Raw genomic sequence first — 26,674 nt, forward strand, 5'->3', positions numbered from 1 at the left:
CCCCAAGTCTCTATGTTTATAAAGTGTGATTTTTTTTTTTTGGTCCTGCTTAGCATTGTTCATTAAATGTCTAATAAGTGCTTTGATACCTCTAGATGAAAGACCCTGTAGGAGGAAATAGTTGTTATCAACTGTTGCACGTGCGGTCAAGTGTGGCTGATGACACAGATTGATAGGTTCCTAAGGTTGGAGTAGGACAGAAACTTCCCACTGTTTCTCTAGGCTGGAGCAGGGTAGAATAAGAGCTGCAGGGAATACTTACCATTAGAAATGTAAACAAGCAATTCTATTCCAATTACCCAGCTGATGCAAGGAGACCCAGATGGGATTTCCAGGATAGCAGCGAATTGATCTCCATCCTCTTTGATTCGACCACTTGCTCTTTCACAGGAGTCACCAAAGGGAAATTGACAGGTCTTTTCCATTCTTTGAGACCAAAGCTGGCATCTCCCTTGTCTCTAGTTTTTCAGGATGACTGCAGGTTACATGGGTCCTTCTCTTTCATTCTTGCCCTGAACATTTCAGCATTTAATGGTATTGAAGTTGACCTTTCAGACTTGGCTTAGAAGGAGTGGCAGGAATGGGCATTGTTTGGGGGAGGTAACACATAGCTCGTTGAAATCCCCTGATTCCCAGGAGTTGGCACATGTCCAGATGCATGGCAGAGACTCAATAAATACTAGAGGTAAAGCTTTGAGAATTTTTTTTTTTTAAATTTGGGGATTGAACTCAGGGATGTTCTACCATTGAGCTGTATTCCCACCTATTTATTTATTTATTGTGGCAGGTACCAGGGATTGAACTCGGGGACACTTGAACACTGAGCCACATCCCCAGCCCTATTTTTTATTTTATTTAGAGGCAGGGTCTCACTGGGTTGCTTAGCTCCTCGCTTTTGCTGAGGCTGGCTTTGAACTCAAGATCTTCTTACCTTAGCTTCCCTGAGCTGCTGGGATTACAGGTATGCGCCATCATGCTTGGCCCGTTTGTTTTTGAGTCAAGAGTCTCACAAAGTTGCCCATGCTGGCCTCAAATTTACTGTCCCCCTGAGTCACTGGGATTACAGGTGCATGCCCACTGTGCTTGACTGCAGATGGGCCCTCTGAGATAGAATACCCATGTTCTACCAAGTTAAGAGCTTTAATTCACAGTATTAGGACGACCATAGGAGTTGGTTCTGGATTAGAAGGTGGAAGAAGCCCGAGCATTCAACCCCTAACCAGTGCACAATGCAATTCAGTGCCCTTGCAAAGAGTCCCCACTGGTCAGCCTGCAGGGACATTCCCTGAGCTCAGCAAGACACTGACTTTGGAAATACTATAAAGGGAAAGAGCAGTTCTGCAAAATTGGAAATGAAATCACTGCAAGGAGGGACAATTTTTAAATGATAGGAGAGGGGGGAAAAAAACAATACCCAACAACAACAACACATCACAGTAGACCTGGAAATAGAATCCCCGAGTCAGCTGAGAAAGTCCAAATGTGATTGCAAAAAAGAGCTTTTATTAGTTTGGCCTCAGAATGCAAAAATAAATAAATAAATAAACAAACAGAAAACCAACCTAAACGCTTTACAGAATGCACGTCCATTATTTAAAAGCTACACTTCCACGGAGTGATACTGTCTGGTCCTATCTGGGTGTCAGGTTCCCTAGTGTAGATGGGGAAGTGATTCTAGATGGTTTTTCTCTGCATCTGCCTGCTTTTGTGTGTGGCTGTAAAGCTGCCATCTGCAGTTCTGACAATTTAATGTCCTTATCCATGACTATAATTGTCCACCCTCTTGATTTCTAAGAGCTTTTTATCTTCAGGACACCTATGATGTCCCTGTACCACCCTTCTGTGTCTTAGAGAGAACCACCAGGGAGGCTGAAATTCAATTTTAATGTTTTGTTTGTTTGTTTTTAGCTCTTTTTAAATTCAGGCATCTAAAGGCTAAATCTGCTTGAAGTACAGATGTCTCTGAATTGCTTATCAATGCCACTGCTAGCACGTCTCCAGTGTATCTAGCATCAACTCCTTAGGGATCTCTTCCACAGCTTCATGTCTTCATATCTCCATTTAAACATCTGTGTTCCCATCCAGCCCGAATATATGATAGTGCCCATGTCACAGCATTGTGCCACTACTTGTTGTCATAAAACTAGTGCACCTGCAGCCTCACTTGGAAAGAAGTCAGTATAAAGAACACTGGAAATTCACATTTTGCATAATAGGGCTTGACTTCTATGGATCAGGTCGTGAGAGTCTGAACCATTCAATACATCCTGGCACATAAGTCTTAAATAACAGTAATAAATTAATAAATACATAAATTACTTAAATATTTAAATAGCAATAAGGTCAGTGGCAACTAGAGTGCTGAAAACATCTATAAATAAATTAGCTCATTGTGTCAGTGAGCACATAGCTTCTACATGTAAAAACATAGCAAAGGTACCATTATGGTCCTAAAAAAATTAAAAAACAAATTGAGTAGAAAATATCATTTGGGGTTTCTTCCAATATGTCATGAACAAATTTTGTATAATATCTTCCATTTTTTCCTCTAAAGTTTCATCCTGGGATTGGAACCTGGAAAAGAATGTGGAAAGCCTGTGTGGATGAGAAATGTGGTGGTGAGGCCCTCTGATTTCTCCACACACATGATCCCAGGCAGTTGGGTTTGGGGGCTTCCATGTTAGAAGGCTCAACCTTTCTATATGTGGCCTAGAATTTGGCAGATACCATGTTCCATGTTTCCCAAAGATTGGTTTGTTCATTCTTATTTTGTTAGTAGGGATCTAACCCAGGAGTGCCTAACCACTGAGTCACATCCTTAGCCCTTTTATTTTTTTCATTTTGAGACAGGGTCTCACTAAATTGCTGAGGGTCTTGCTAAGTTGCTGAGGCTCGCTTTGAACTCGAGATCCTCCTGTCTCAGCCTACTGAGTCACTGTGATTACAGGCGGGTGCCACCATGCCCACCTCCCCAGAGGTTCTCTTGAGGATGTTTCTTTAAAAAAAATATGTGATTGGGTTGTTTCCTCATTTAGAACACTCAGTGGATCCCCTGGACCTCAGAATGAGGTTCTAACTCCCAGAAGCTCCACGCCCTTCTTGCTCTGACTCCTGGCTTCCTCTCTCTCTTTTGTGCCTTCTCTTTGAAGACAGGACCCATGCCTGTTTCTGTACTGCAATATCCCTTGGCCCAGCACAAATCAGTATCTGTTACTGGATAAATGCTTTGAGCTCTGGTGTCATCAAATCAGTATCTGTTACTGGATAAATGCTTTGAGCTCTGGTGTCCCTATGCTGGGCATCCCACTCCCCCTTTCCTTTCCTGGGCAGCCCCCCCATCATTGTTCTCTACCTGGGGACAGGTCTGGGCTGGGCTTCGTAGTTCTGCTCACCTAAGGGCAGGACATAGTTGCCCATTCACTCCACGATGAGTTGTAGTATCGGTCCCGGGCTTGCACGCTGACCTTGGCACCCTTCTGGCAGGTCACTGTGACTGAGGTCTTATCCACGTGGAGAGTATTGCTCTGAAAAGGAGTGGAAACCGTAAGGTCCACTGACATTGCAGTCACTTGGTAGGCCACACCTGTTTCTGCAGGGCACCATCTCTTCAAACCAACCAACCAGATCTGGGGACCCTGGCAGCTTCTGGCACTGAGCAGAATTGCACCACCTACTGGGCACTTAGTGGAATTGCAGCACTTACTGGGCACTTAGTGGAATTGCAGCACTTACTGGCAGAATCTCCGAACACACATGTGGCTTTTCTATCTTGTAAGCCCTGAAGGGAACCAGTTTGGTCCAACTCTCATCTTTCTACACAGTGGCCTTGCTCCAAAGCTCTGTGGACAGTCAGTCCAGTTTTCAGCTGCTGATGGGACTCACACAGCTTTTCTCTAGCTGTCTCTTGCATATTCAGAATCCATACCCCAATCCTCAAAGCCCTCAGACTTGCCTTCAGAGCTTTAGCAGTGCTACTTAATAGCTCTGGAACTTCAGGGAAATGTCTTAGGCTGCATTTATCCTCATATATGAGCAGGGACAACAATAAGCCTGTCTCATAGAACTGCAAAAGTTAAAGTTGATCATGTAAAAGCTCTTTGTAAGTCATCAGTATGTAGAGAGCCCTAAGTACCACCTAATAGTGACATGTATCTTAAATAGGGGAAGATATTTGCCAAGATTTTAGGTGACAACTAGGTAAAATCTATTCCAGAATAGCCTCACCTCCCACCTTCCCCTTTTCCAGGGAGTGATTGAATTGTTTTTTCTACCACCTGCTAAACGCTATGCTGAATAAGACCTTTGTTCAGTGATTTTTTACAAGTGGTGTATAAGAGGGCAGTACTTTGTAAAAGTGTCTCTAAAACCTTGTATGAGCCAAAAGGGTTCGGAGGCTAAAGCCAAAGGTTGGAAAGCCAGCATTTTGGCCTTGTAAGCATAGCCATCCTGTTTGGTGACATGATTTTACCATGTTTGGAACAGTCAGGAGCTACCCATACTGGGTGAGACAGTGTGAATGCTTATCGTTCATTATATTCCCTCCATGGAAACAGTCATTTGGGGATCCTGGAGTCCAGGACCGGTTTTTGTGCAAGGATGAATGGTCAGCCATACTGGAGGCCATGGGGTGGCTCACTGAGTCTGGGTCCTGGTTCTACCACTTTCTAGCTAGTGATCTTGGGCAAGTCACAGCCTCTCGGAGCTTCGTCGTCTTCACTTGTGAAGTGGTGAAAGTAATACTGGCTGCCTTCACAGGGTTAATTGTATGCATCAAGTGACATGCCCTTGACACAGGCCCATGGAAAGGACTAAGTCAAATTAGCAGTGATTACAGTGAATCCCACCATCATGTATAATTATAATGCATCAATTACAATATAGAAAATCAGTTGTTATCAGCATGCATCTCCCTGGTGTGTGTCCACGTAACTTCCCACAGAATCTGCTGTACCTAGATGGCCTCTTACCCTTTTCTTCTTCTTGCCCTGGACCTGCACAGAGAATGTCAGGGAGAAGTAGGAGTGCGGGGTGCTCCAGCTGTCCGGGTACTCCCAGGTGACCTCCACCTGCTGAGGAATCTTGGATGGCTTCATCTTTAGGTTCTTGGGTGGGTCAGGTTTGACTGTGGAAAAGGACAAACACCTTCATTTTCCTAATGGAGCTTTGGAGTTAGGGTTTGGGTTTCTGGATCCCGCTTGCCTTTGAGCAGCCATGAGTGACAGGGCATTTCTTAACTTCTCTGAGCAGCTGACTGCACTGGGAAGCCTCTCTGCCTGTAGGTGCACCCCCTGGCGCCTCGGGCAGGGAGTCATCATCGGTGGCCACAGCTTTCACTTTTCCAAGAGAATCTTGGACTCCTCATCACTGCACGATCCCATGAGCCTCGGTGGTGGGACCACCCCTGCTTAGTGCTCAGAGGTGAGTTCTTAGTTATGAGCTCACTCTGAAAGCTGGGCTCTGCAGTGAGGGGCCACCCTCTCTGTGCTGAATCCCTCACTTGGCACTAAATGAAGAGCTGAGCTGAGCTGCCCATGGAGGTGTGATGAGAGACTTCCCACTCACTGCTGCACTTCCTTTTGTGTTTTCATGGCTTTTGGCACTGATGGGTTGGACAAGTTAGCACTGATTGTCTCTGTGCTTGTTCATTTTTTTTTCTATAAATAATGACTGGGCACCTATCCCACACCACCACTGTACTGCATCTGGAGGACAGTGAGCATCTCAAAGTCTCTGTTCCTCAAGTAGGTAGGTGCCTTCTCTACACGAGGGGAGAGCACTCCTTCTGCAGGATGTGCACAGGCCCTGGGGACCCAGCACAGTTCCACACAGAGACCATGGCTCCTAGGACATGCTTTGGAAATACTCTTCCCTCTGCTCTTAATACAACTGGTATCTTTCCTGGAGGTCTCAGCTGAATGTCAGCTTCTTGAAGAGGGCTTCCTTGGCCATCCTCTGGGGACTAGACCCCCTGTCCCCACCCCCACCCCCCAGATACAAATTTCACAAATTCTACAGCAAGTTCTATGAGCCTGTTATAGTTTATCATGATAACTGTTCAATGAACAAATGGTAATGGAAATAATCAACAGTGACATCTCTACCTGCCACTTAAAAAAAAAAAACAGATGTACCTTTTGGAGAAACTTATATAAATCTGTGTGTGTGTGTGTGTGTGTGTGTGTGTGTGTGTGTGTCTGTATGTGTATGCAAGAGGAAGACTGGTTGGGAATAATTTTGGTTTGGAAAAATTGTAATTAGTAGGGAAGCTCTGGTTCTGAATATAAATATTATAATTGAGGGGCCCTTGGATCCATGATGGCGTCCACCTGGGTAGCAGAGCTGAAGCGTAGCAAGAGCCCGCTTTCTCCAGTGGGGCAGATCTGGGCCTGAATTGCCAGCTATGAGATCTGAGAGTTGGGGCAAGCTGCTTAATCTTTCTAAGATGTAATTTCCCCTTCTTATAATGCAGACAATAGGAAGTAGCTACATCACCTTTGGGGTGTTGCAGAATAAAGAGCATGCATGTAAACCCCTGACCCCAGTGTCCCGCTCATGGTGAACATGTGACAAATGGCATCTTTCCTTATGAAGCACAGAAAACCATGCAAACTCACTGATGTCTCTGATGAAGAAGCTGCTGGCGTAGTTTTCATACTTGAGCTTGTGCACTGCGTCCACCACCACCGTGATGGGCAGGGTCTCCTCAGCGGTGGGGCAGGCACTGTCCTCCTGGCACTGCACCGAGTACTTCTTGTATTCCCTCTGCTCTATTTTGACCCTCTCTGCAGAGAGAGTTGCTTCTCCACACGTCACCCCTTGAGGGTCAGAGGAGCTGAGGTCAAAGACAGAAATCATCCTGTGTTACAATTTGGTGAGTGAGTTCCCAGTGATGGCAGTCACTGAGGTCAGTAGGCCTTGAGAGTCTGTGTGGGACAAGATTTGTCCAGCTGGATTGATTCCCTGCAGTGGGTAAGAAACAGCCCTTTCCAGAAGAACAGGCTTCGCTGCAAGAGATTGGAAGCTACAGGGGTATAGATACCCCTGGCCTCAATGAACCTGGAAATTTGTCAGATCCAGAATCCCTTCTTAAATCCCCTTATTAAAAATTTAAATAAATTTTCCAATTTTTAATCACAAAATTAATACATACCAATTATAAAAATTCAAAATGATAAAGATGTGTACTAATAGTGAGGTGCAGTGGCAGAGGCCTGTAATCCCAGAGGTTTTGGAGGCTGAGGCAGGAGGATCACGAGTTCAAAGACAGTCTCAGCAATTTAGTGAGGCCCTAAGTAACTTAGTGAGACCCTGTCTCTAAATTAAAAAAAAAAAAAAAAAAAAAGGAAAAGATATTTTTAAAACATGGCTGGGTCTGGGGATGTGGCTTGGTGGTTAAGCACCCCTGGGTTCAATTCTCAGTACACACACAAAAAAATGTGTATGAAGGAAGTACATATCTTCCCTATGCCTGTTCCCCACATATAAATACTTGTTGTAGCCTGTTGAATATTCAATATAATCATATAAGCCACACATATATATGTTTATGTATTTTATCTATATAGATATCAATTTATTAAAATAAAATAGAATCAAATTATATGCCTATAATCTTGTTACCATCTTGTCCCTGACAAAAGAGTTAGATTGGGTTATTGATGCTAATGCATGCACACTAAGCCAGGGTATATTGTTCTAGGCTTTATTTAACCATTCTTTGCTGATGATCAAAAATGTCGCAGTGTCACCTAAGACATGCATGGGTGTCTTTGGACACTGGGGTAAGTGTTTCTCCAGCAAGCATTTTCATTTTAAAGATGGAAAGGGAGACCTCCCAACACTTAATTGACCCATTTAAATGGCGGCAAAGCCAGGGTGCTCACTAGGGTTTGCTCTCAGCTGTTCTAGATTGCTTAAAACTTGATTCAAGTTGGACAAACAGTGAACCTCAGATTAGCAGCATCAGCAAAGGAAACAAGAGTTGAAGTGGCCGTGGGAAATTTTCAGGAAGCATCACAGAGTTCTGGAATCTGCTTTAGGGCCTCCGAAGTCTATGCCCCTGGGCACTTGTTTCTATTTTTGAGTCAAGGTACAATTTTGGCAAGTCATCTGTAGCTTCGATTTCTCCTTTTTTATTTCTCCCTGTGGTGCCATGAGCCTTAATGAACCATTGCCAGGAAATTTGGCTGAGTGGGTTCAAACACAGCAGAGACTGTTGTCAGGCCTTGACCATATCCTGCCCTCACACGCATTTGTTCAGAGGATTGGCTTCCCACTCCATGTTTTCCTTGCCTTAAGCAAGAGAGGGGAGTTGAAAAAACATGGGATTGATTTTTTTTAAATTCTTATCACTAATTGATGAGTCACTGATAGTTTCCCCTTATATTCTTAATGAAATGGTGGCATCAAAATGCTGAGAAACTAACTCGGTTTCACTTACCCTCTGTGGCTCTTGACACTGAATTTCACATCAGTACTGATTGCCGTCAGCCACCAGCAGGTAAAACGTCCAGAGTAATTCTTTGCCTCGCATGTTACAAAGTTCTTATTTTCAGGTTCTGGGTTTGAAAAGAATAAAAATCCAATATTTAGGGGTTGTCTCCCAGGAAGATTTTGATTTTTGTGGTTAGTCACAGGCCAACAAACAGTACAAGGATGACATCCTTCCATTCATTTCCTTTGAAAATCCTGCTACTGCTCGGGCAGGTTGTTCTGCAAAGATTGGGAACGACCCAATAGGAGGCTGATTCTGCCGAGTGTGCCACTATACACACTGAACACTTTGGACAAAAGTATTAATTTTTTTTTTTTTGGCGTTCATCCAGATTGGTTATCTTCCATTCGCCATCCAATAATGTTTGCTATTTAAAGACAACCTCAGCACAGCATTCAAGGTGACAATGAAACTCTATCTCAATATGAAATTTCAATGATTGATCAAATCCCCAAATTCCAGAAAGCAAAGGAAAATGGAGGTTTTGGGTGGTTTTTTATACAGACTTGCTGTTCTTTCATTAACTCTACTAATTATGTCTTGCCTTTTCAATTTTTAAAACATTTCTGCACCTTTTATTGAGGGGAAGAGAAATGATACTCCCCCAGGGAATGCAATTACCTTTTTTCTTCAGAATATCAGTGGACCAAATCCCATCTTCATTTTTGTGAAGCAGCAGGAGCATCTGGCTCAGAACTTCACCTCCTCTGTGGCAGGTGTAGTGGCCAGCATCTTCAAACTCTTTGACTAGAATGGTCAGGGTTTTGCCAGAGCCTAAGACCTCACTGCTCTGACCTGAGGTCCAGGTGATGCCGTCTTCTTCAGGAGTGTCACAGGTGAGGACCACCGTTTCTCCAGGTGTGTCAGGGTGCCAATCCAACTCCACCACGTAGACTGGAGAGCACCAGAAGTAAAGAACCATGAACTTCAGGGCTATTTTATTAACCATCTTGGCATCTCCACCGCCTAAGCACTACCTTGCTCATAAGTGTTTGGCAAATGCTTCCTGAGATGATCTTATACTATTGGGCTCTGCTTGGGCTCAAGGTCATGGAGCAGAGAAACAAAGGGTTTTAGGACTGCCGGGGACTCATAAGCTGGCAGAATGCCTTTAATGATCAACCTCTGATTAGTGGGCACATGGAAAAAGACTTTGACCCACAAAAAAAAAAAAAAAAAAAAAAAAAACAGAGAGCACAAGATTCTTTGTCAAAGGTCTAGTGGAGGTAAACACCCAGCACAATTTCAGTTTCATAGGGCATAATGCAGGGTACAGTATGTAACAGAGTAACAACAGTAAAAGACCTAGGGTTTCCTGGTCAGTCTCCATAACTGGTTAGGGGATCTAGAGAAATGCACCTAACCTCTAGGAACCTCACTCTCCTCATCTGCCAACTGGGAACATGGACAGTATCTATGTTGTAGGTTTGGCTGTGAGGACTAAATGAAGGAAGTACCTAAATCCAAGGCACTTAGCACGTGGCAAACTGTGTTTGTTATTATTGTTAGTCACAGCCCAAAGTGTCAGCCAACTGCACCGAAAACTCTCTTAAAATTTTTCACAGGGATTTAGTGGTTTAGTTCCTTCTGCACGGAACTCAACAATGGAGATTTTCATGATCTCTGTTTTCTAAGCTGTTTTCTACTCTTAGAAAGCAACCCAGTGGATTGCAGTCTTTTCATTTTGTAAGGGAGGGCTCTGAGGCTAAGGGGCTAAGCAAGGTCATGTCCAGCAGGAAGCTGAACAGCAAAACCTTGGACCTTTGTCTCTTTAGGTTTGGATCTCTAAAGCCAGTATCTAAACTGAGGATGAGGAATGGCTCAGGGGAGCATCCAAAATGGCAGATCAGGTCAAAGCTTTGTTCATTTGTTTATCCATGCATCAATTATTAATGAATGGCACCGAATAGTTTAACACAGTGGTTCTCAGAGCCTTATAATCCAACTGCCACCAACCAGCAGCAGCTAGGGAGCCTGTTAGAAATGTGAATTTTCAGTTGCTAAATCAGAAATGCACATAACCACTAGGAACCTCACTCTCCTCATCTGCCAACTGGGAACATGAACATCATTGGGTCTGAGTCCAATGATGCTTTTTTTTTTTTTTTTTTGAGCCCTCTAGATGATTTTAATGCCTGTTCAAATTTGACAGCCACAGGGTGAAGAGCCTGGATTTTGGAGTGACATGGGTCTGGATTAGAATCAGCTCTAGGCCTTACACTAGCTTGGGGCCTTTGACAGTGGTGGGGGAGGGGCACTCAACTACTTTAAACTTGGATGTCACCATCTTTCAAAGGAGAAAAATATTAGTAGTTGCTTAATGTCGCCGAGGTGTGGGATTATATAAGCTAATTCATATGAGAGCTTAACACGGCGCCCTTAAATGCCCGGCAAATGGAGACACGTGATCGGCATTCAAGGGTAAGCACTGTGGAATATAAAGTGCTCCCTTTACATCTATGGGATTTGTAAGTACTTGAATGGGTAACAAAGATAAGAGGTAAAAAGAGCTTGGGGTCCGACACTTTGGAAATGATTAGCTCTGCTGACATAAAACCACTGGGAACCTGAGGCTGTCTCTAGTTTTTCTTTGTCCCTGCTTGCAAAGGAACAGCATGGTTATTTTCCTGTCACAACCAAGACTCGGAAGCCCTAGAAGACCTTGGCCCAAGGGTAGGGAAAACAAATGCAAGAAGAAAAGGAGGCTTGACTTCATTAAGAGGCCTCCCAAGGCCTCTCAGTATTTCTCACACTGACATTCTGGAATTTCTGTGGTTTACCAGATCAGAACGAAGGGGTTACCTAGGCAAAGGCCAGAGTTCCTAAGCACACAAGAACTCCTAGCTTTGGCCTGTACTTAAGGGCGGATTTAACACTCTCTGACCTTCAGGGGGTCAGGGAGGAGTGGCAGCACTGTCCTCTTCCTGAAATTTTTTAGAATGAAGGAATGTTCCTAAAATTCTTTCTGTCACCCATTTCAGGGTTGTACTCACTTGGCGATTAAAACATTATTTCTGATCATCGGCGGAAATCTTCATCCTCAATTCATGGCTACTTGCTTTGACTCAGCTCTCCAAGGACCCAGGAAACAATTATTTGATGTCCTTGTGACATTTTCAAATAACTTAAGTGCATATGCTTTGGAGTGAGACAGAAGTGGGACCAAGTCCACCCTGTTCTACCCTTTTTAGGTATGTGGTATTGGGTGAGTGACTTCATCTCTTGAGCCTCAGTTTTCAATATCTGTAAAATGGGATGCAGATAATCCCTATCTTGCATGGTTGTTGGGAAGTAAAGTGAGATCTTATGTTAATGCATAGTAACAATCTTTATCATTATGTAAAGATAGCCATCTCCAACATCTGGTGGCCTTTCAGGTATAAGCGGCAATCAGCTAATGTGTATTTACTAAGTGAATAATATGTACTAGTAATTTGTTGTTGTTGTTATTACCAGCGAAGACCATAGTTCTTTTCATACCACAGTCCACAACAAGCCCCACCTGGCATCCAACATGAAAACCAAACAATGTAGATACCCTACAGGGGGCAGAAGGAACATGGCCTTACAGGTTGCCTGTGAGGGCTCTCAGGAGGAGGGCTCAATTGCCCATTGCTGTCTGATTTCCATCAGGGGCTGCCTGACAGCCCTGGCTTAGACTCTGGGGCCTCCACAGAGAATCATGAGAGGTTGGTTACCATTTTTCTCCAGTTCCCATATGGCCAAGAGGGGAGATGCCAGCAAAACCAGGGAGACCCAGGAGATGACCAACTGCCGAAGACACATCTGTCAAGGGAGGAAGGAGGCAAGAGAAGAAAGAGGAAGGAGGAAGAGAGAGAGGTCCATCATTTTTCAGTTAGCTGTGTGAGCCATATCCACCTTCTATCTAAGTTTTAAATCTGGACTTTCTCCACACTCTCATGTGACTGTGATGAGAATTACAGGAGTCCTATGCCAGTCTCTGGGTAAGAACATGTTCAAACAGATTCATAGGCTATCTGGAGCTGAAAGACACCTAAGGTGTGGCCGTCTGGCACAATGAAGACGAGAAACATAAGCTCAGAGAAGGGACACAAACTTTTCTGGATCTATATTCGCAGGTATTTATTTAGTGCTTGCTGTAATTTTAATACAATACTTAAAGATTATTGAGCTAACAGTGGTTGGGAATGAAAAGTCTTCACCTACATCCTGCTTTCTAGGTACAGATACTTCCATTCAGTATCTTCTAAGTCAGTATATTAGATGCTTCCTCTCAGGTTGGAGTGATAAGCCCCATGCCTGTATCCCTGTAGCACAAGGTAGCATGAATTGGGATAACTAGGGCCAAAGGACTTAGCTTAGGAATGGGAAAGATCATACAGAAGTGAATTTTCAAGTTTTGACAAAAACCTGTATTGATTTAGTTTCTCATGTTTCAACAGCAGTGACTCTATATTTCAAGATAATTCCCACATAATATGAACCCAATGGTTCTCAAACTTAAACATACATCAGAATAACTGGTAAGCCTACCAAACAGTCTGCTGGGTTTCACCACCTCAGTGTCTGACCTAGCATGTCTTGGCGCAAGGCCTGAGAATCTGCATTTCTAATAAGGTCACAGGTGAAGAGGATGCTGCTGGCCAGGGGACCACACTTTGAGAATCACTGTTTTAACCACAACTCCTGAAAATCAAGGTGTTCTTTGGCAGAAGACAATAAAATAATGATAGATGTACCATGAAGTAATGAAATGCATACTTTCATGCTAAGCCAACCACCATTTTCTATTAGAACACAGTCTAGATTCGTATCCAGGGTTTGTAGAAATCTTTAGACTGTGAAAATTAGATTCCGTCTATAAATTATGGTGAGGTGATGATTATTTGATTTCATTCTGAAATGCCTCCATCCATCTTGGCGAACACAAATGTGCTGCAGGAACATGATTACAGGGACCATTGGTGTAAATCATATGAAGAACAAGGCTTAAATGCGTCACTCAAATACTTTATAAATGTATTTGGTTGGTATCACAGCTGTGGCAGAACTGTTGCTAAGCTGTAAGTTTGGTTCCCTTTTATTATAAAGCTCCTGAGGTTCTAGTTGGCAAAGGGCATTGGTTGGTACATCCATAGGCTTGGAGTCAAACAGACATGGGCTTGCATTCTGGTCCCACCACTCATGAGCTGTGGGGTGTTGGCCAAATTACTCTCTGAACCTTACTTAGTCTCCTCATCTATCAAATGGACATAATAAAAGCACCATGTCATTTCAAAGGGTTGTTGAGGAATTCAATGAGATGATATAATAGAAGGCAACCTATCATGTATTAGCTCATTTCTAGCAGAAGAGATAAGGGGGAAAAATGGGCGCTCTCTCTATATATTGTGCATGATGGATAGCCAAAAAAGTCATGCCAGGCTATAAGGAAATGTCTACAGAGATACTGAAATGACACGGGCCTGTAAAAACTTCACGTGTCAGCACTCTGGCAATGGAACCGTCGGAGATTCCTGGCATCTCCTGGTGATTCCTTTGGACTCTCTCAATGCCGGGATTTTCCCTTGGCTCTGTGCCAAGCACTTCCTCTCTGGGCCCCAGATGCATTTGAGCATTGCAGGAGAACTGCCTCTCAGGATCCAGGGATCTCTGGCCATGGTTCTAAGAAATAACTGCTATTCTGTCATCATCTGCATTTCAAACCACAGAACACTGGGAAGGGATGGAGACAGTGCTGGGTCCCTACCTGACTCAAACCTAGATAAACAAAACAGGGTGCAACATGGGCTTATCCGTGGGCTCTTGGATTGATCAGCTGAGATTGGGAAGCTGTAGCCCTCAGCCCACATTTCCTTGGCACAGTACATTTGAAAGTCTTGAGGATATTTCCCCCCATTCAATTTCATATGTTTCCCAAACTCTTTAAACTCATGCAAGAGGAACAAAGGGACCCCAGTTAGGCATTCCTGCTTCCTGGGGTGTGCTACTGTAGCCTAGCACTGGGGTCGACCCGGGTATTCCAATAATGAATAGATCTTTTGCAGGTTTTATTTTTTTTTCTGGTTACTTTTCAATTTGAAAGAAAACTGTAATTTACAAATTTACAAAGACATAGTCAAGCCAGTGTGGTAGTGCACCCTATAATTCCAGAGGCTCGGAAGACTGAGGTAGGAGGATCCTGAGTTCAAAGCCAGCCTCAGCCACTTAGCGAGGTGCTAAGCAACTCAGCAAGACCCTGTCTCTAAATAAAATACAAAAATGGGGTTGGGAATGTGGCTCATTGGTTAAGTGCCCCTGGGTTCAATTCTCGATACAAAAAAAAAAAAAAAAAAAAAAAAGACATAGTAACAGATGGCATGGAAGGCTTCAGTCCTAGAGCTGGTATCCTAGCTCTGCTGCTTGCTAGTTGTGTGACCTCAAGTGAGTCCCATAGACCTCTGTTGGCCTCACAGTCTTAATCTGTAAAATGGGCATCCTGTTTGAGTACGGAGCTAATGAAATAACTCATGGGAAATGTCCAACTTGGCGCCCATGGGCTTATCCTTGGGCTCTTGGTCCCTTAGCTCCTTGATCTCCTCCTTCCATGGTACTTACAATAACACAATTCCTTCTTTAAGGTTTGGCAGCCCCCCCACACTAAGTTCTCTGATAGCAGGGATGCCATCTGTGTTGTTTCATGCTTTATTCCCAGAGTCTAACCAAAGTCTAGCCAAGAGGGGTTCCATGAATTAGCAGTAGTATAAAAGCCAGATAATTTTGGATCCCAGTAAAATGAACTCTGAGAGGGTCCCCTTGTTCGGTTCACTATCTTCAAATTTCTTGTTTAAAAAAAAAAAGGGAGCTATCAGCTGGGATTTCAAGTGAGATCTTAACCTGATCATGTCACTGCACACAATTGTACTTGGGCAAGTACGAGACACCAGTAAAGATCACCTCCCTCCCACCCTTCTCCTGGATTTTAGAACTCTTCAGAAAATAGTTGTAAACCTTACCACGGCTTTTCATTTTGTAAGTGGATTCAAATTTAGTTAATCCCAAAGAACCAGAAGACCTACTGTCCAAATTGGTTGATTCAACAACAGAGCATCCCAAGGATGAGAGTGGATATGACCTGTCACATTCAGTTACCAGGCCTAATTTTGAATTCAATAACTTCAAGGCAGGTATGAAAGACTTTTAAACAAGTTTTCAGTACAAAGGCAAGCACCACTGACTTTATCTGTATACAAGCCTCTCATTGATAGCCATTAATACTTCGGGACACACACAAACACACACCCAGAGAAACATAAAACAAACCTTTCTGTCAATGTGGGCTTGTTCAGAGGTCTTGGTATACAATTATTATTAATTGGCTTTTTAAACTGGTGCTTTATTCAAAGTACCTAGTTTTCACCAGTGTCCCAGAAGGTAAGTTAGCTGCCAGTAAACCAGCCCTCCACGCTGCCCAGTGCAGGGGCATCATCTAGCCTGCAGGACAGAGGGAAGGGTGGCAGAGCCCAGGGAGCAGCTTACCTTGGCTTGGTGCAGGCTGCAGGGTCAGATGGGCTTGAAATTGTTGTTTCCTCTGCTGCTGGTCCTGCTCTTGGAGCTTATATACCCAACTCCTGCTGAGCTTTCTGATGGAAAACCAAACTTGAAACTGACTTGTTCCAAGTTGCAACATTGACAACTATTCTCAAAACCTTCTGGGGAATTTGGAGAAGTTCCTCCCCTTCCCCCCTCAGTGTGTATCAATAACACTGAAAGGAACCAGGACATCAAAATCCCAGGTAGGAGGAAATGACTTTGGGGTGGGGAAAAAGGAAGGAGAGGGGAATGCTAATTTCTTTGGGTTTGCATCATAGTCAAGGTGCTTAGAGACGGCCCTAGGCAGCCTCCCTGGGTTCCACAGACTGGGGAAAAATAAGGCCAATGGGAGTCATGCAGGAAGCTGAGTTTGTGACAGAACAGGGCAACGGGCATGTTAGTTAGAGGTCCCCAAAGAAAAGTCCATGGCTCTCCCAAAGTCAAGGGAGATGACTAGCAAAGGGCTTAGTGTATCTGGGGTCTCTTCCCCCACTTCATCCCATTAACATCTGGATTTCAGACTGTGCCCACCACACACCCAGGCACACCCACTCCTCCCCACACCGCTGCATATCACCCATAGCTCTGGGAAGATGTCAAAAACTCGTGTACAGTAATAAGACAGACACTTGCAGAGACACATCCTGGGCTCATAGGTGTTCACTCATAGATGGCAGCAGCAGGTGAGGCGGCCACACACAAGTCTGCCACAACCTATGTCACACTCAAGACATACCCTCTTGGGCAGCCAGGCATTGGCACACACATCTTTGGCCTTAGGAGCCCTGGGTAGATGCTCCCGAGGTTCAGCGAATAAAGACACCTCTCTAGAGGAATGTAAAGTGGCCCAGAGGTGCGCAAAGGTGGACGCCGGTGGTAGTCCTCCCTTTTGGCCCCGCCACCTGCACATCTGCACAGACAGGCGCCCAAGTTCCCACACGGAGGCGGCCGTCCCGGAGCCGCCGACAGAGGGCGCTGCGGCGAGGCGCGCCAAGTCCCGGAGCCCAGCTCGGCGGCCGCCTTCTCCGCCCCGCGCCCGCCCCGCCGCGGGGGAAGTTCCTGGGGCTGGAGCCCGACCGGCCAGGTTTCGGGCGGGCGCAGATTTCCGGGCCACTTTCCTCGTAGTGTTCGTCGAGGGGGAAAAAGGGAAACCCGAGCGAGAGCGGCGGAGCTTCCCAGCCGCACACTTCCTCCCTCCAGCCATCGATCCTGGACGGGGAAGGCGGGGCCGCTAAGCGGGCAGTCCCACCGGTTATCTACCTTGTGCTCTGACTGATGTGACTGAGGGAGGAGACATTGCTTCCAGCGCAGAGCGCCTCCTATTCTTTTGTTCTCTAGGCTTCCCCAAAATGAGATCTCGGATCCAGGAGATTGAGAACCAAGAAGGTTGCATTATATGTTGGTTGTACAATACCATTGCGTGTGCGTGTGTGTGTGTGTGTGTGTGTGTGTGTGAGAGAGAGAGAGAGAGAGAGAGAGAGAGAGAGAGAGAGAGAGAGAGAGAGAGAGAGAGAGAGATACTAGGGAATTGTACACATTTACTGAAATATGCAACAACTTGTGGTAATCCTTTCTGTAATAATGTATTAATCTCACCCAGTCAACTCCAGAGAGAACTGAACAGAAAACTTCTCATGAAATAGTCTCACTTGTTTAGGCACAGTGGCTGCATCACTACTGACGAGCCCTGTGTCATACATAAAATAAGATAAATCAGGTCCTGAGTGACAAATATTTCATTCATGAGTTCATAAAAAAGCATCTTCAAAATTCTAGAAAAACCTATGATTGGTAACAGAAGACCTCAGGAGCCTTAGTGTGCTAGTTATGCAAAAGAGGCTCCAAGGTAAGTCCCAGCTTCTCTTTCCCACTGAGATTGCAGCCCCAGGGCCAATCCTACATGGAAATATGGGACCTCCACGTTCACTTACTCCAAGGGAGCAGTGGGTGTTTCAGAGCATGGTTTTAGAGCCACATGGAGAACTGGATTCCAACTCCTGCTCTGCAAGTTTCCACTTCTCTGAACTTCTTATCAACAAGTGAAGAATAGAGATGGTACCTGATTGTCGATTGGCTGTGCAGATTGAATGGGATTTGGTGGGATGTACCTAACGTGCATCCTGGCTAAATGCTTAAGAAGGCTGTTTGTACTTATGTATTTCAATCCTGTCCTGTGCCCCAAAGGCTTTTGGTAGCTCACAAGGGGACATCCAAGATGATAGGAGTGGAAGGAGACAGAGGCAAGTAATGAGACGGGGCAGAACAGGGCTCCTAACAGTCCTTAGACCATGAAGGCCACGTGGCTGTGACTAAGCCATTCATTTGGCTGCACATCCAGATCGAGATGAGAAAGATGAACTGGGCCCACCTCATCTCTGCCCCATGGGACTGTTTTGATGAGTCCAGTTCAACCATGGTGGAAGTAGTTCTCAAACTTGATCTGTGTATAACAATAACAGGCTCCAGGTTGTTAGCCCTCACATTCAGAGAGGAAGATCAGTAGATCCCAGTGGAGCCCAGGAGCCTGCATTCTAAAGTGGAGACTCATGTGGCCATCGCAGGTAGTTGTGTGTGGGTCCCTTGGCTGACACTTCTAGACACTTCACAGTCGTGTTCCATTGACTGGAGAGACATCCCGGGCCTCGTTCATCTCTAGACTCTGCACAAGGCCAGCCAGTACTCTGGCTATGACAGTGGAATGCCCATTGTTTATGAACTTGTCCCACTTCATGATCCAGACCCTGACCCCAGGCAAGCTGAGTCAGAGCCCCTGAGCTCCCTACGCTCCCCCTGTGGGAGAGGAAGGATGAGGCTGTGAGAGGCTGGCCATCCCCCCAGAAACTGAAAATAACTGCAGAACTGTTTGACCACAACCCCACCCCACCCCCTCATAAAAGATCGCTTTGAGCTTCTAGCCCACATTTCAAATCAAGGAGGAGTCATGTGTTCTTTAAAATATTTAAATGTTTAGCCAGGCACAGTGATGCACGCCTGTAATCCCAGTGGCTCAGGAGGCTGAGGCAGGAGGATTGCAAGTTCAAAGCCAGCCTCAGCAATGGTGAGGCACTAAGCAACTCAGTGAGACCCTGTCTCTAAATAAAATACAAAAAAACAGGCTGGGGATATGGCTCAGTGGTTGAGTGCCCCCTGAATTCAATCCCTGGCACCCTCTCCCCGCCAAAGTTAAATGTTTAGAAAATGACACAAGCAATACATGCATGCATGCTATTGTGAAAAGTTCAAAAATACAAATACACGTGGAATATTAAGTCAGAGCCCTGACTGGAGAGTCTGCTGGAGGAGTCCCTCAAGCCTTCTTTATGTAATTATATCTATCTGGTCATATAAATGGGACCCACTATACCCACATTGTTCTGCCAATTGCTCCTGTGTAGTGGTTAGCAGTTCGTCTTCTAGAATCAGACAGACCTTGGCTGGGTGATGGGCCGTATTTCAGATACAGTGGCGACAGTCTATTCTGTATGCGTGGCTTACAGTGTCTCGCTAGTGGTCACCTGGGTAGATTCCACCTGTGTATCAGTTAGGGTCCCTCGGACTTAGTTTTCCCTCTAATGTCTCTCAGACTATCATCCCTTCACAGTTCCAACCCACATGGGACAACGTTCAGGATAAAAAACAAACAAAAATCCAACAAGACCAAACAGACTCTCATCTTTCTTGTCTGCAGCTCTCTTAAGAACAAAAATCTTTTCTCAGCTGCTGCTCCAGCCCTTTCTCCTGCACCTCTAAACCACTCCTGCCCAAGGAGTCTGGGCTGACAGTGGAAATTTTAGAAAAGTCAGCTTTGGCCATGATCCCAGGGGAATGGGTTTGCCAACCAGGCAGAGACAGGTAGAACCCGGGCCACAGGGGTCAGCCAGGTGAGCCCAAGTGATTATGGCTGATGATAAAGTGACCAAAGAGGGCGACCCTGTGGATAAGGCTGCCTCCTCAGAACAGTCCAACACTCTTGAAGGGACACTTCCGGCCTAGGACTGTGGGCCACCTTGTAGATACCTGCTTTTCCAGAAAACCAGTAACAGGGTCTATCTGAATAGTATTGTCAGGGGAGCGGAGTCCTGAGGAGGTCCTCCCCCCAAAGGCTGTGAAGGTCTTCAATGTCATTGCTGGAAAGAATTTAAGTGAGGCCCAGATTGATTTTGTTGAAAGAGAGAAGCACACTCTGAGAGTTGGGGTGGCGTGTGGCCGTTGGAGAGGAAGGCGTGAGCCTGTCTTTGCCTGGGCATGTTCATAGCCTAAGATCAGTAGGGCAGGGACGTGATCTAGAGGGTGTTCAGTTCTTCTTGGTGTTGGTGACCATGCTGACCGTAACCGGGATGGGGGGTTAGTTTCTTCTCCCATGTCGATGTGTTTGCTTGGTGAATTTAAGTAGTATTGCATTGATGTATTGAGAAACTAATGTGACACTCTGTTTTTTGAGAAACCGGCCTCTACCTCAGAGCAAAGCCTGTCCAAGGAAGGGGGCGTGACCCTTGTCTTTGGAAAAACCCCAGAGCACTCCTAAGCACATACCCACCCTGCTGAGTTGTTTGTCTGTAAATAACAGGAGAGGTCCCTGACTCAGTTAGGCTAGGTGAGACCCTATAGCAGACCCCCCGCCCCAACAACCTCCAATCAGCATGAGACAGGGAAAATACCAGGGATGCCAGATGACCCCCCAGTAGTTTATGGTGGTTGATAACATGTTGGGAAACCACATAGTTTAGCATGTACACCCCTCGTGGCTTAAACCAATCAGTTCAAACGAATCCCCCTCTTGCACTAAGCAATCACTCCTACCCAACTTGTTCCCGCCATTGAATGTGCTAATCAATGTTAAGAGTTTTTGTTTGACTTTCCTGAAGTATGGAATGATTTGCTGTGTGATGTTGTGATGCATAGAGTATCCCCCCCCCAAAACCTATAAAATCTCACAGAACAAAAGACCCGGGACTCACTCCCTAGGACCGCACGCAGCATTGGGAACGGTGGTGAGTCCAGGCTCAAGCTTGCAATAAAGACTCTTGTGTGATTGCATTGGATTCGGCTCCTGGAGGTCTATTGGGGTCTCATGAATCTGGCATAACAGTATCTGTGGAGAAGTTCTAATAATTGGTTTAGTAATGCTGTTTGTGGTCAAGGTAGGTGAAAGTGACTTAGATCTGGACCTTGGATCACGGCCGCCCTATGTTCTCCTCCATGTCCCCTTCTGCTCGTCCTTATATCTCCTCTCCCACCTCAGCATGAGGGTGCAGGAGTTTTGTTCTCTTCTGTATGTTTTTCTAGTCTTTCCAAAATGTCCACCATGAACTCTGAACTCGTATTACTCTTCTAATTAGAAAAAAAATGTTCCCCAAAGAGGAGATGAATGAGACACACAAAGAAGGTGGTCCATGGAGTGGCGATGGGTTTGCTCTCCAGGATCACACGTACCTAAGCTAGATCATGAGTCACATTTCCAACATAATTCTCTGTGTGCACACATAGAGCATTTCCTGGGGCGTAAGTCCCCAGGTTACTGATGAAACATTTGTGGTGATGGAGAAAGAACAGTCCTACCTGGAGGCAGAAGACTGCGGGGAGTGAGCACATTCAACCTTCCAAATGCACTTCAAATACCTATTTGCTGTTTGGATGCTTTGTGTAAGATTCCTGGAGTCAGCTGCATCCTTAAAGGGACTCTCAAATTTCTGGCCCTGGTCCCCCTCAAAAATGAACCAGACCACATCTCTACAGAGTCACCCTTCCTTTCTTTTTATTTTATTGATTTTTAAAAAATTTATATATGACAGCAGAATGCATTACAGTTCACATTATACACATAGAATACAATTTTTCATATCTCTGGTAGCATGCAAAGTATGTTCATACCAATTCGTGTCCTCATACATGTACTTTGGATAATCATGACCATCACATTCCACCATCATTTCTAATCCCATGCCCCCTCCTTCCCCTCCCACCCCTCTGCCCTATCTAGAGTTCATCTATTCCTCCCATGCTCCCCCTCCCTATCCCAATCCCCAAAAAACAAATGCCAAATGAATGTTTTCACCCCTCCTTTCTTGGCCCACGATGGAAGGCAGAGGTGTTGGAGGTGGTCACTGCTGACTTTCATCATTCAAGTGGACATCTTTGGCTTGCTCAACTGAACTGGTTACAGGTAAGGTCAGGGCTCCCCTTTGACATTGATTGTGCTGTTCCTATATTGCAACTTTTTTTCTTTTCCTCTCTGCAATTTTTTGTTAATCCCAGTGAAAGGTAGAGGTATGCAGGCAAGGAAGGAAGTGGGTGTGTCCTGGGCTGTAGGAAATGGGTGTGCCCTGGGCTGTAGGAAGTGAGTGTGTCCTTGGCTGTAGGAAGTGGGTGTGCCCCGGGGTGTAGAGAGCAGGGAGTAGAAATGCCTACGCTCAGGAACACTTGGACTTGGCTGTGGGTTGGAACAGGTGGAGCAAGGCAAGAGGTGGGGCAGTGTGGAGAGGGCAGGCCCCGGGTGAAGGCCTGCCCTGGCTGGTGGTCTGCCCTTCCCCTTACCACGTCTGCTCCACCCACCAATGACTGAACATCACCTGGCCACCCTGCACTGAGAGGACGAATTGTTGAACCACTGTACAGTTAAGCAGAACCTGTGGAGCAGGTAGGAGTCTCCAGGTGAAAAAGGGCTTGACCCAAAATCAGGGCCTCTGATTTGAGCCTCTTCCACTGTGACTGCTAATGTGACTCATCCAGTTGAGGCTGCATTAGTTTCTCTGTTGGTAGGAAATCTGTATTTATCTGGGCCTTTATTGTATCTTGCTCTAGAAATCTGCTTTAGAAGATAACTATGACCCCAGTCTCTTGCCCTATCATTTTCTCTCTACTTTTTGGTTTTGAAAAATCCTTTTCTATTTAATCTACATTTAGTTGCTTTTGGTGGTACTTTAAAAAAGAAAAAAAAAAAACAGTGTGCCGGTCATACCTGTCATCTCAGTAACTCTGGAGGCTGAGGCAGAAGGATGGTCAGCCTCAACAACTCAGTGAGACCCTGTCTCAAAATTTAAATTTAAAAAATTGAATAGTACAAAGCACAGTGACTTTTTTGTAACAATAAAATTGACAAATTCTATTTTATTTATGTTCATAAATAGGCAAGAGATGTTCCTTTAAGATTTTGGGATCCAGAAGATCCCTGACCTGAGCACTCTGCCTGGCGGTTACTCTGCCTAGGGAGGTGAGGCAAGATGAAAATGTGGCAGGGAAGGGGCGATTAGACACCAAGGAGTTAATGCCAACAGCATCACCTCGGTCACCATGTGAGCATCAGCGGATGAGGAGCGCCCCTTCTGTAGTATTTGGGAGGCCAGAGAAACATAGCATAAAGGAAATGCAGCTCCTCAGTTTCCTCAAGAGGCAACACAGCAGACAGACCCTTGGGTTGAACAGTCTTGGGTGGGCATCCCAGCTTTGCTCTACCTACTGGATGATCTTGGACAATTACTTCAATTCTCCAATCCTTAGCCTCCTCGCCTGTGAAATGGGACTAGGAGTAGTTCATACCTCAGAGGGTGGAGAGAAGGATGAGGTTACAATTTGCACAGAAGGTGGTCCAATACGTGGTGGCTCTTATTAAGATTAACTAATATATACCATGCACGTTGGCACACGCCTTTCATCCCAGCAGCGCAGGAGGATTGGAAGTTCAAAGCCAGCAATTAAGTGAGGTCCTAAGTAACTCAGTGAGACCCTATCTCTAAATAAAATAAAAAAGGGCTGAGGATGTGGCCCAGTGGTTAAGCACCCCTGGATTCATTCCCCAGTACTTAAAAAAAAAAAAAAAACAACAGTAATATGAAAAAATAAGCAATTGGTTACTAAGTGAGTCTCTCTCGTGTTACAATGTGGCAATCATAGATATTAACACAGCCAAGTTTTAATAACCACTTTAACTTTATGTCATTGTTTGCTTGATCAGTTTCTCATATGACAGAATATTAACTCAGCATTTACTTTGTGCCCATTGCTATGCTAGAGGGGAAGTTCGGTTCCCACTGGGAGGGTGCTCAGGATACTAGGAGGCAACACAGAGGCCAAGAGGCAATGCTGATGCAGTATGACACATCTTGCCGCGACAGCCAGGGCTGGGCGCTTTAGAACACACAGGTCTTTGGGGTCACGGTCAGGGAAGTGCAGGAGAGGAAGTTTCTAGGCTAAGACCTGAAGAGTGAAGCCGCTGACTTCTTTGCCTGTGCTTCCATGGCCCATGTGTTTCCTGGGTGACTTTTTTTCCCATCCAGTCCTTACAATAAAACAATGAAATTGATAAGATCCCGTCCACTTTGCAGATGAGCAAGCGGAGGCTCAGAGGTGTGAAGGTAACTTGCCACAGCAACGCAGCTAGTGAGAGGAGAAGGCGGGATGGAAACCTGTGAGTCCCTCTGCGCTGTCTGTCCAGCAAGGCCAGCCCAGATTCCCTCTATAGAGTGAGAGCTGCTCAGGTTGCAGAAGAGGCTTTATCCTTAGCTAAGCCATAGTGGGTAGGGGGCAGAAGAGAGAAGGAGGGGTGGGGTGGGGGTGGGGATGGCTCTTGGGGAGGAGAGGGATGTGGTTCCAGGCATTGTTGAGAACAGAAGCTCAGCCTTCTGGGGGAACAGATGAAGACCCAAAGCCCCTCCCGTGGCATTTCCTCTGTATCTGGGAGTGCCCTGGGCCCCAGGGCTCCCCAGGGACCACTGCAAAGACACTTGGGTGCACTCGGCTTCCTCTTTCACCAAGAAATGAATAGGGCTGGTGAACAGGGCAAAAGCATTTCTCTAATTACTAAAACTGTTGAACCCTTTTTTTAATATTTGTTGGTTGCTGGTATACCTTCTTCCGAGAAGTGCATGTTCAGTTCCTTAGCCCATTTATTGATTGGGTTGTTTCTTGGTATTACGTCTTTTGAGTTCTTTATATATCCTGGAGTTTAGTGCCCTATCTGATGTGTTTGTGTGGTCCAAATTTGCTCCCATATTGTAGGATCTCTATTCACCTCAATCAAAACTACTCTAAGATTTCATCTCACCCCAGTCAGAATGGCAGTAATCAAGAATACAAGCAATAATAAATGTTGCTGAGGATGTGGGGGGAAGGCACAGTCATACACTGCTGGTGATATTGCAAATTGTTGCAACCACTTTGGAAAGCAGTGTGGAGATTCCTCAGAAAACTTGGAATGGAACCACCATTTGGCCCAGCTATCCCACTCCTCGGTCTATACCCAAAGGACTTAAAATCAGCATACTACAGGGACACAGCCACATCAATGTTTATAGCATATCAATTCACAATAGCTAAACTGTGAGTCCAAACTAGATGCCTTTCAGTAGATGAATAGATAAAGAAACTGTGGTACATATATATAATGGAATACTATTCAGCATTAAAAGAGAATAAAATCATGGCATTTGCAGGTAAATGGATGGAGTTGGAGGATATTATGTAACTGAAATAAGCCAGTCCCCCAAAACTAAAGGCCAAATGTTTTCTCCGATTAGTGGATGCTGATCTATGATGGGGCAGGGGCATGGGAAAAATGAAGGAATTTTGGATTGGGCATGGGATGGTTGGGAAGGGATCATGGGGCTAGTAAATGTAATAGAATGAGATGGACATCATTATTCTGGGTACATGTACAACTGCATGAATAGTGCGTCTCTACACTGTGTGCAACCAGAGAATTGAAACGTTGTGCTCCATTTGTGTATGATGAATTGAAATGCATTCTGCTGTCATGTACCACTAAGTAGAATAAATTAGAAAAAAAAAGGCAGGGGGGAGAAAGCAAAAGGTGGGAGGATCCAGCAAATGCCCTCAGCTATTTGCTTGGGGCCGTAGTGAAGCCAGGTTGGAAGAAAATGGCCACAAGCCAGCTAATGTCCTCCATGTCCTCATCCAACTGGATAATCAAAGCTCCAAAAGAGAGCCTTTTCAGTTCCAGCCGTAACCTGAGCCAGCCACACTGATGGGTCTGGGAATTAATTGCCCACAAATCTCTTTTTTGCAATAAACTTTGTTTTCTAAAGTGGGCAAGAATCATCTGGATCCACCAGTATTAAGGCTGAAATTTCCCCCCAAGTGTAGTGTGTAGACCTTTGTGGCCCAGACCTTGGACACTGGGCTAATGATCTAACTTGTATTTAGAATGCTTGTTCCTTGCAGGACAACACTTAAGGATTCACAGTTCTATGACAACCCTTTTGTAGGCAAAGACAAGGGCGGGCAGGGAGACCCAGAATGAATAACTTGCTTAGTGTCTGCCAGTGGGGAGGTGGCACAGTGGGATTCTCCATCCCAAAAGCTGTCCTTGAACACTTCTGTCTGAGGCTCCAGAAACGATTGTGCCTACTTCCCTTGGTCAGGTTGTTTGCCAAAAGAGCCTTCTAATATGCTTGGGCTTCATAGCACCTCAGTTCAAATACCCTTGCATAATTTAAATTAGCATTTATTAACTTCACAGTTACTGGTTGAGTGACAGTTTTGTAGCAGGCACTGTGCTAGAGTTCTGTGAGCATCATCAGGAGCGGAGCAACCCCAGATTCTTGTCTTTATGGAGGTAGGTAGGAACAGTCTGCCACCTCTGTCAACCAGCCTTGGGTTGCATACATTTGA

General features: G+C 45.2%; 1 protein-coding gene across 1 annotated transcript; it reads right to left on the minus strand.

Moving 5' to 3' along the window:
* Positions 1 to 1,483: 1,483 nt before the first annotated feature.
* On the minus strand, positions 1,484 to 17,246 carry Il12b (interleukin 12B). Its single transcript, XM_005325430.4, has 8 exons — positions 15,995 to 17,246; positions 12,193 to 12,280; positions 9,116 to 9,388; positions 8,441 to 8,558; positions 6,615 to 6,832; positions 4,968 to 5,122; positions 3,393 to 3,524; positions 1,484 to 2,574 (listed from the first exon to the last, which is right to left on the minus strand). Exons 2-7 carry the CDS (start codon positions 12,278 to 12,280, stop codon positions 3,393 to 3,395), a joined length of 984 nt encoding a protein of 327 aa, XP_005325487.2. The 5' UTR covers positions 15,995 to 17,246; the 3' UTR covers positions 1,484 to 2,574.
* Between the last annotated feature and the right edge of the window lie 9,428 nt (positions 17,247 to 26,674).

This window comes from Ictidomys tridecemlineatus, chromosome 1 (genome assembly GCF_052094955.1).
Source record: "Ictidomys tridecemlineatus isolate mIctTri1 chromosome 1, mIctTri1.hap1, whole genome shotgun sequence".
In the NCBI taxonomy this organism is placed as follows: Eukaryota; Metazoa; Chordata; class Mammalia; order Rodentia; family Sciuridae; genus Ictidomys; species Ictidomys tridecemlineatus.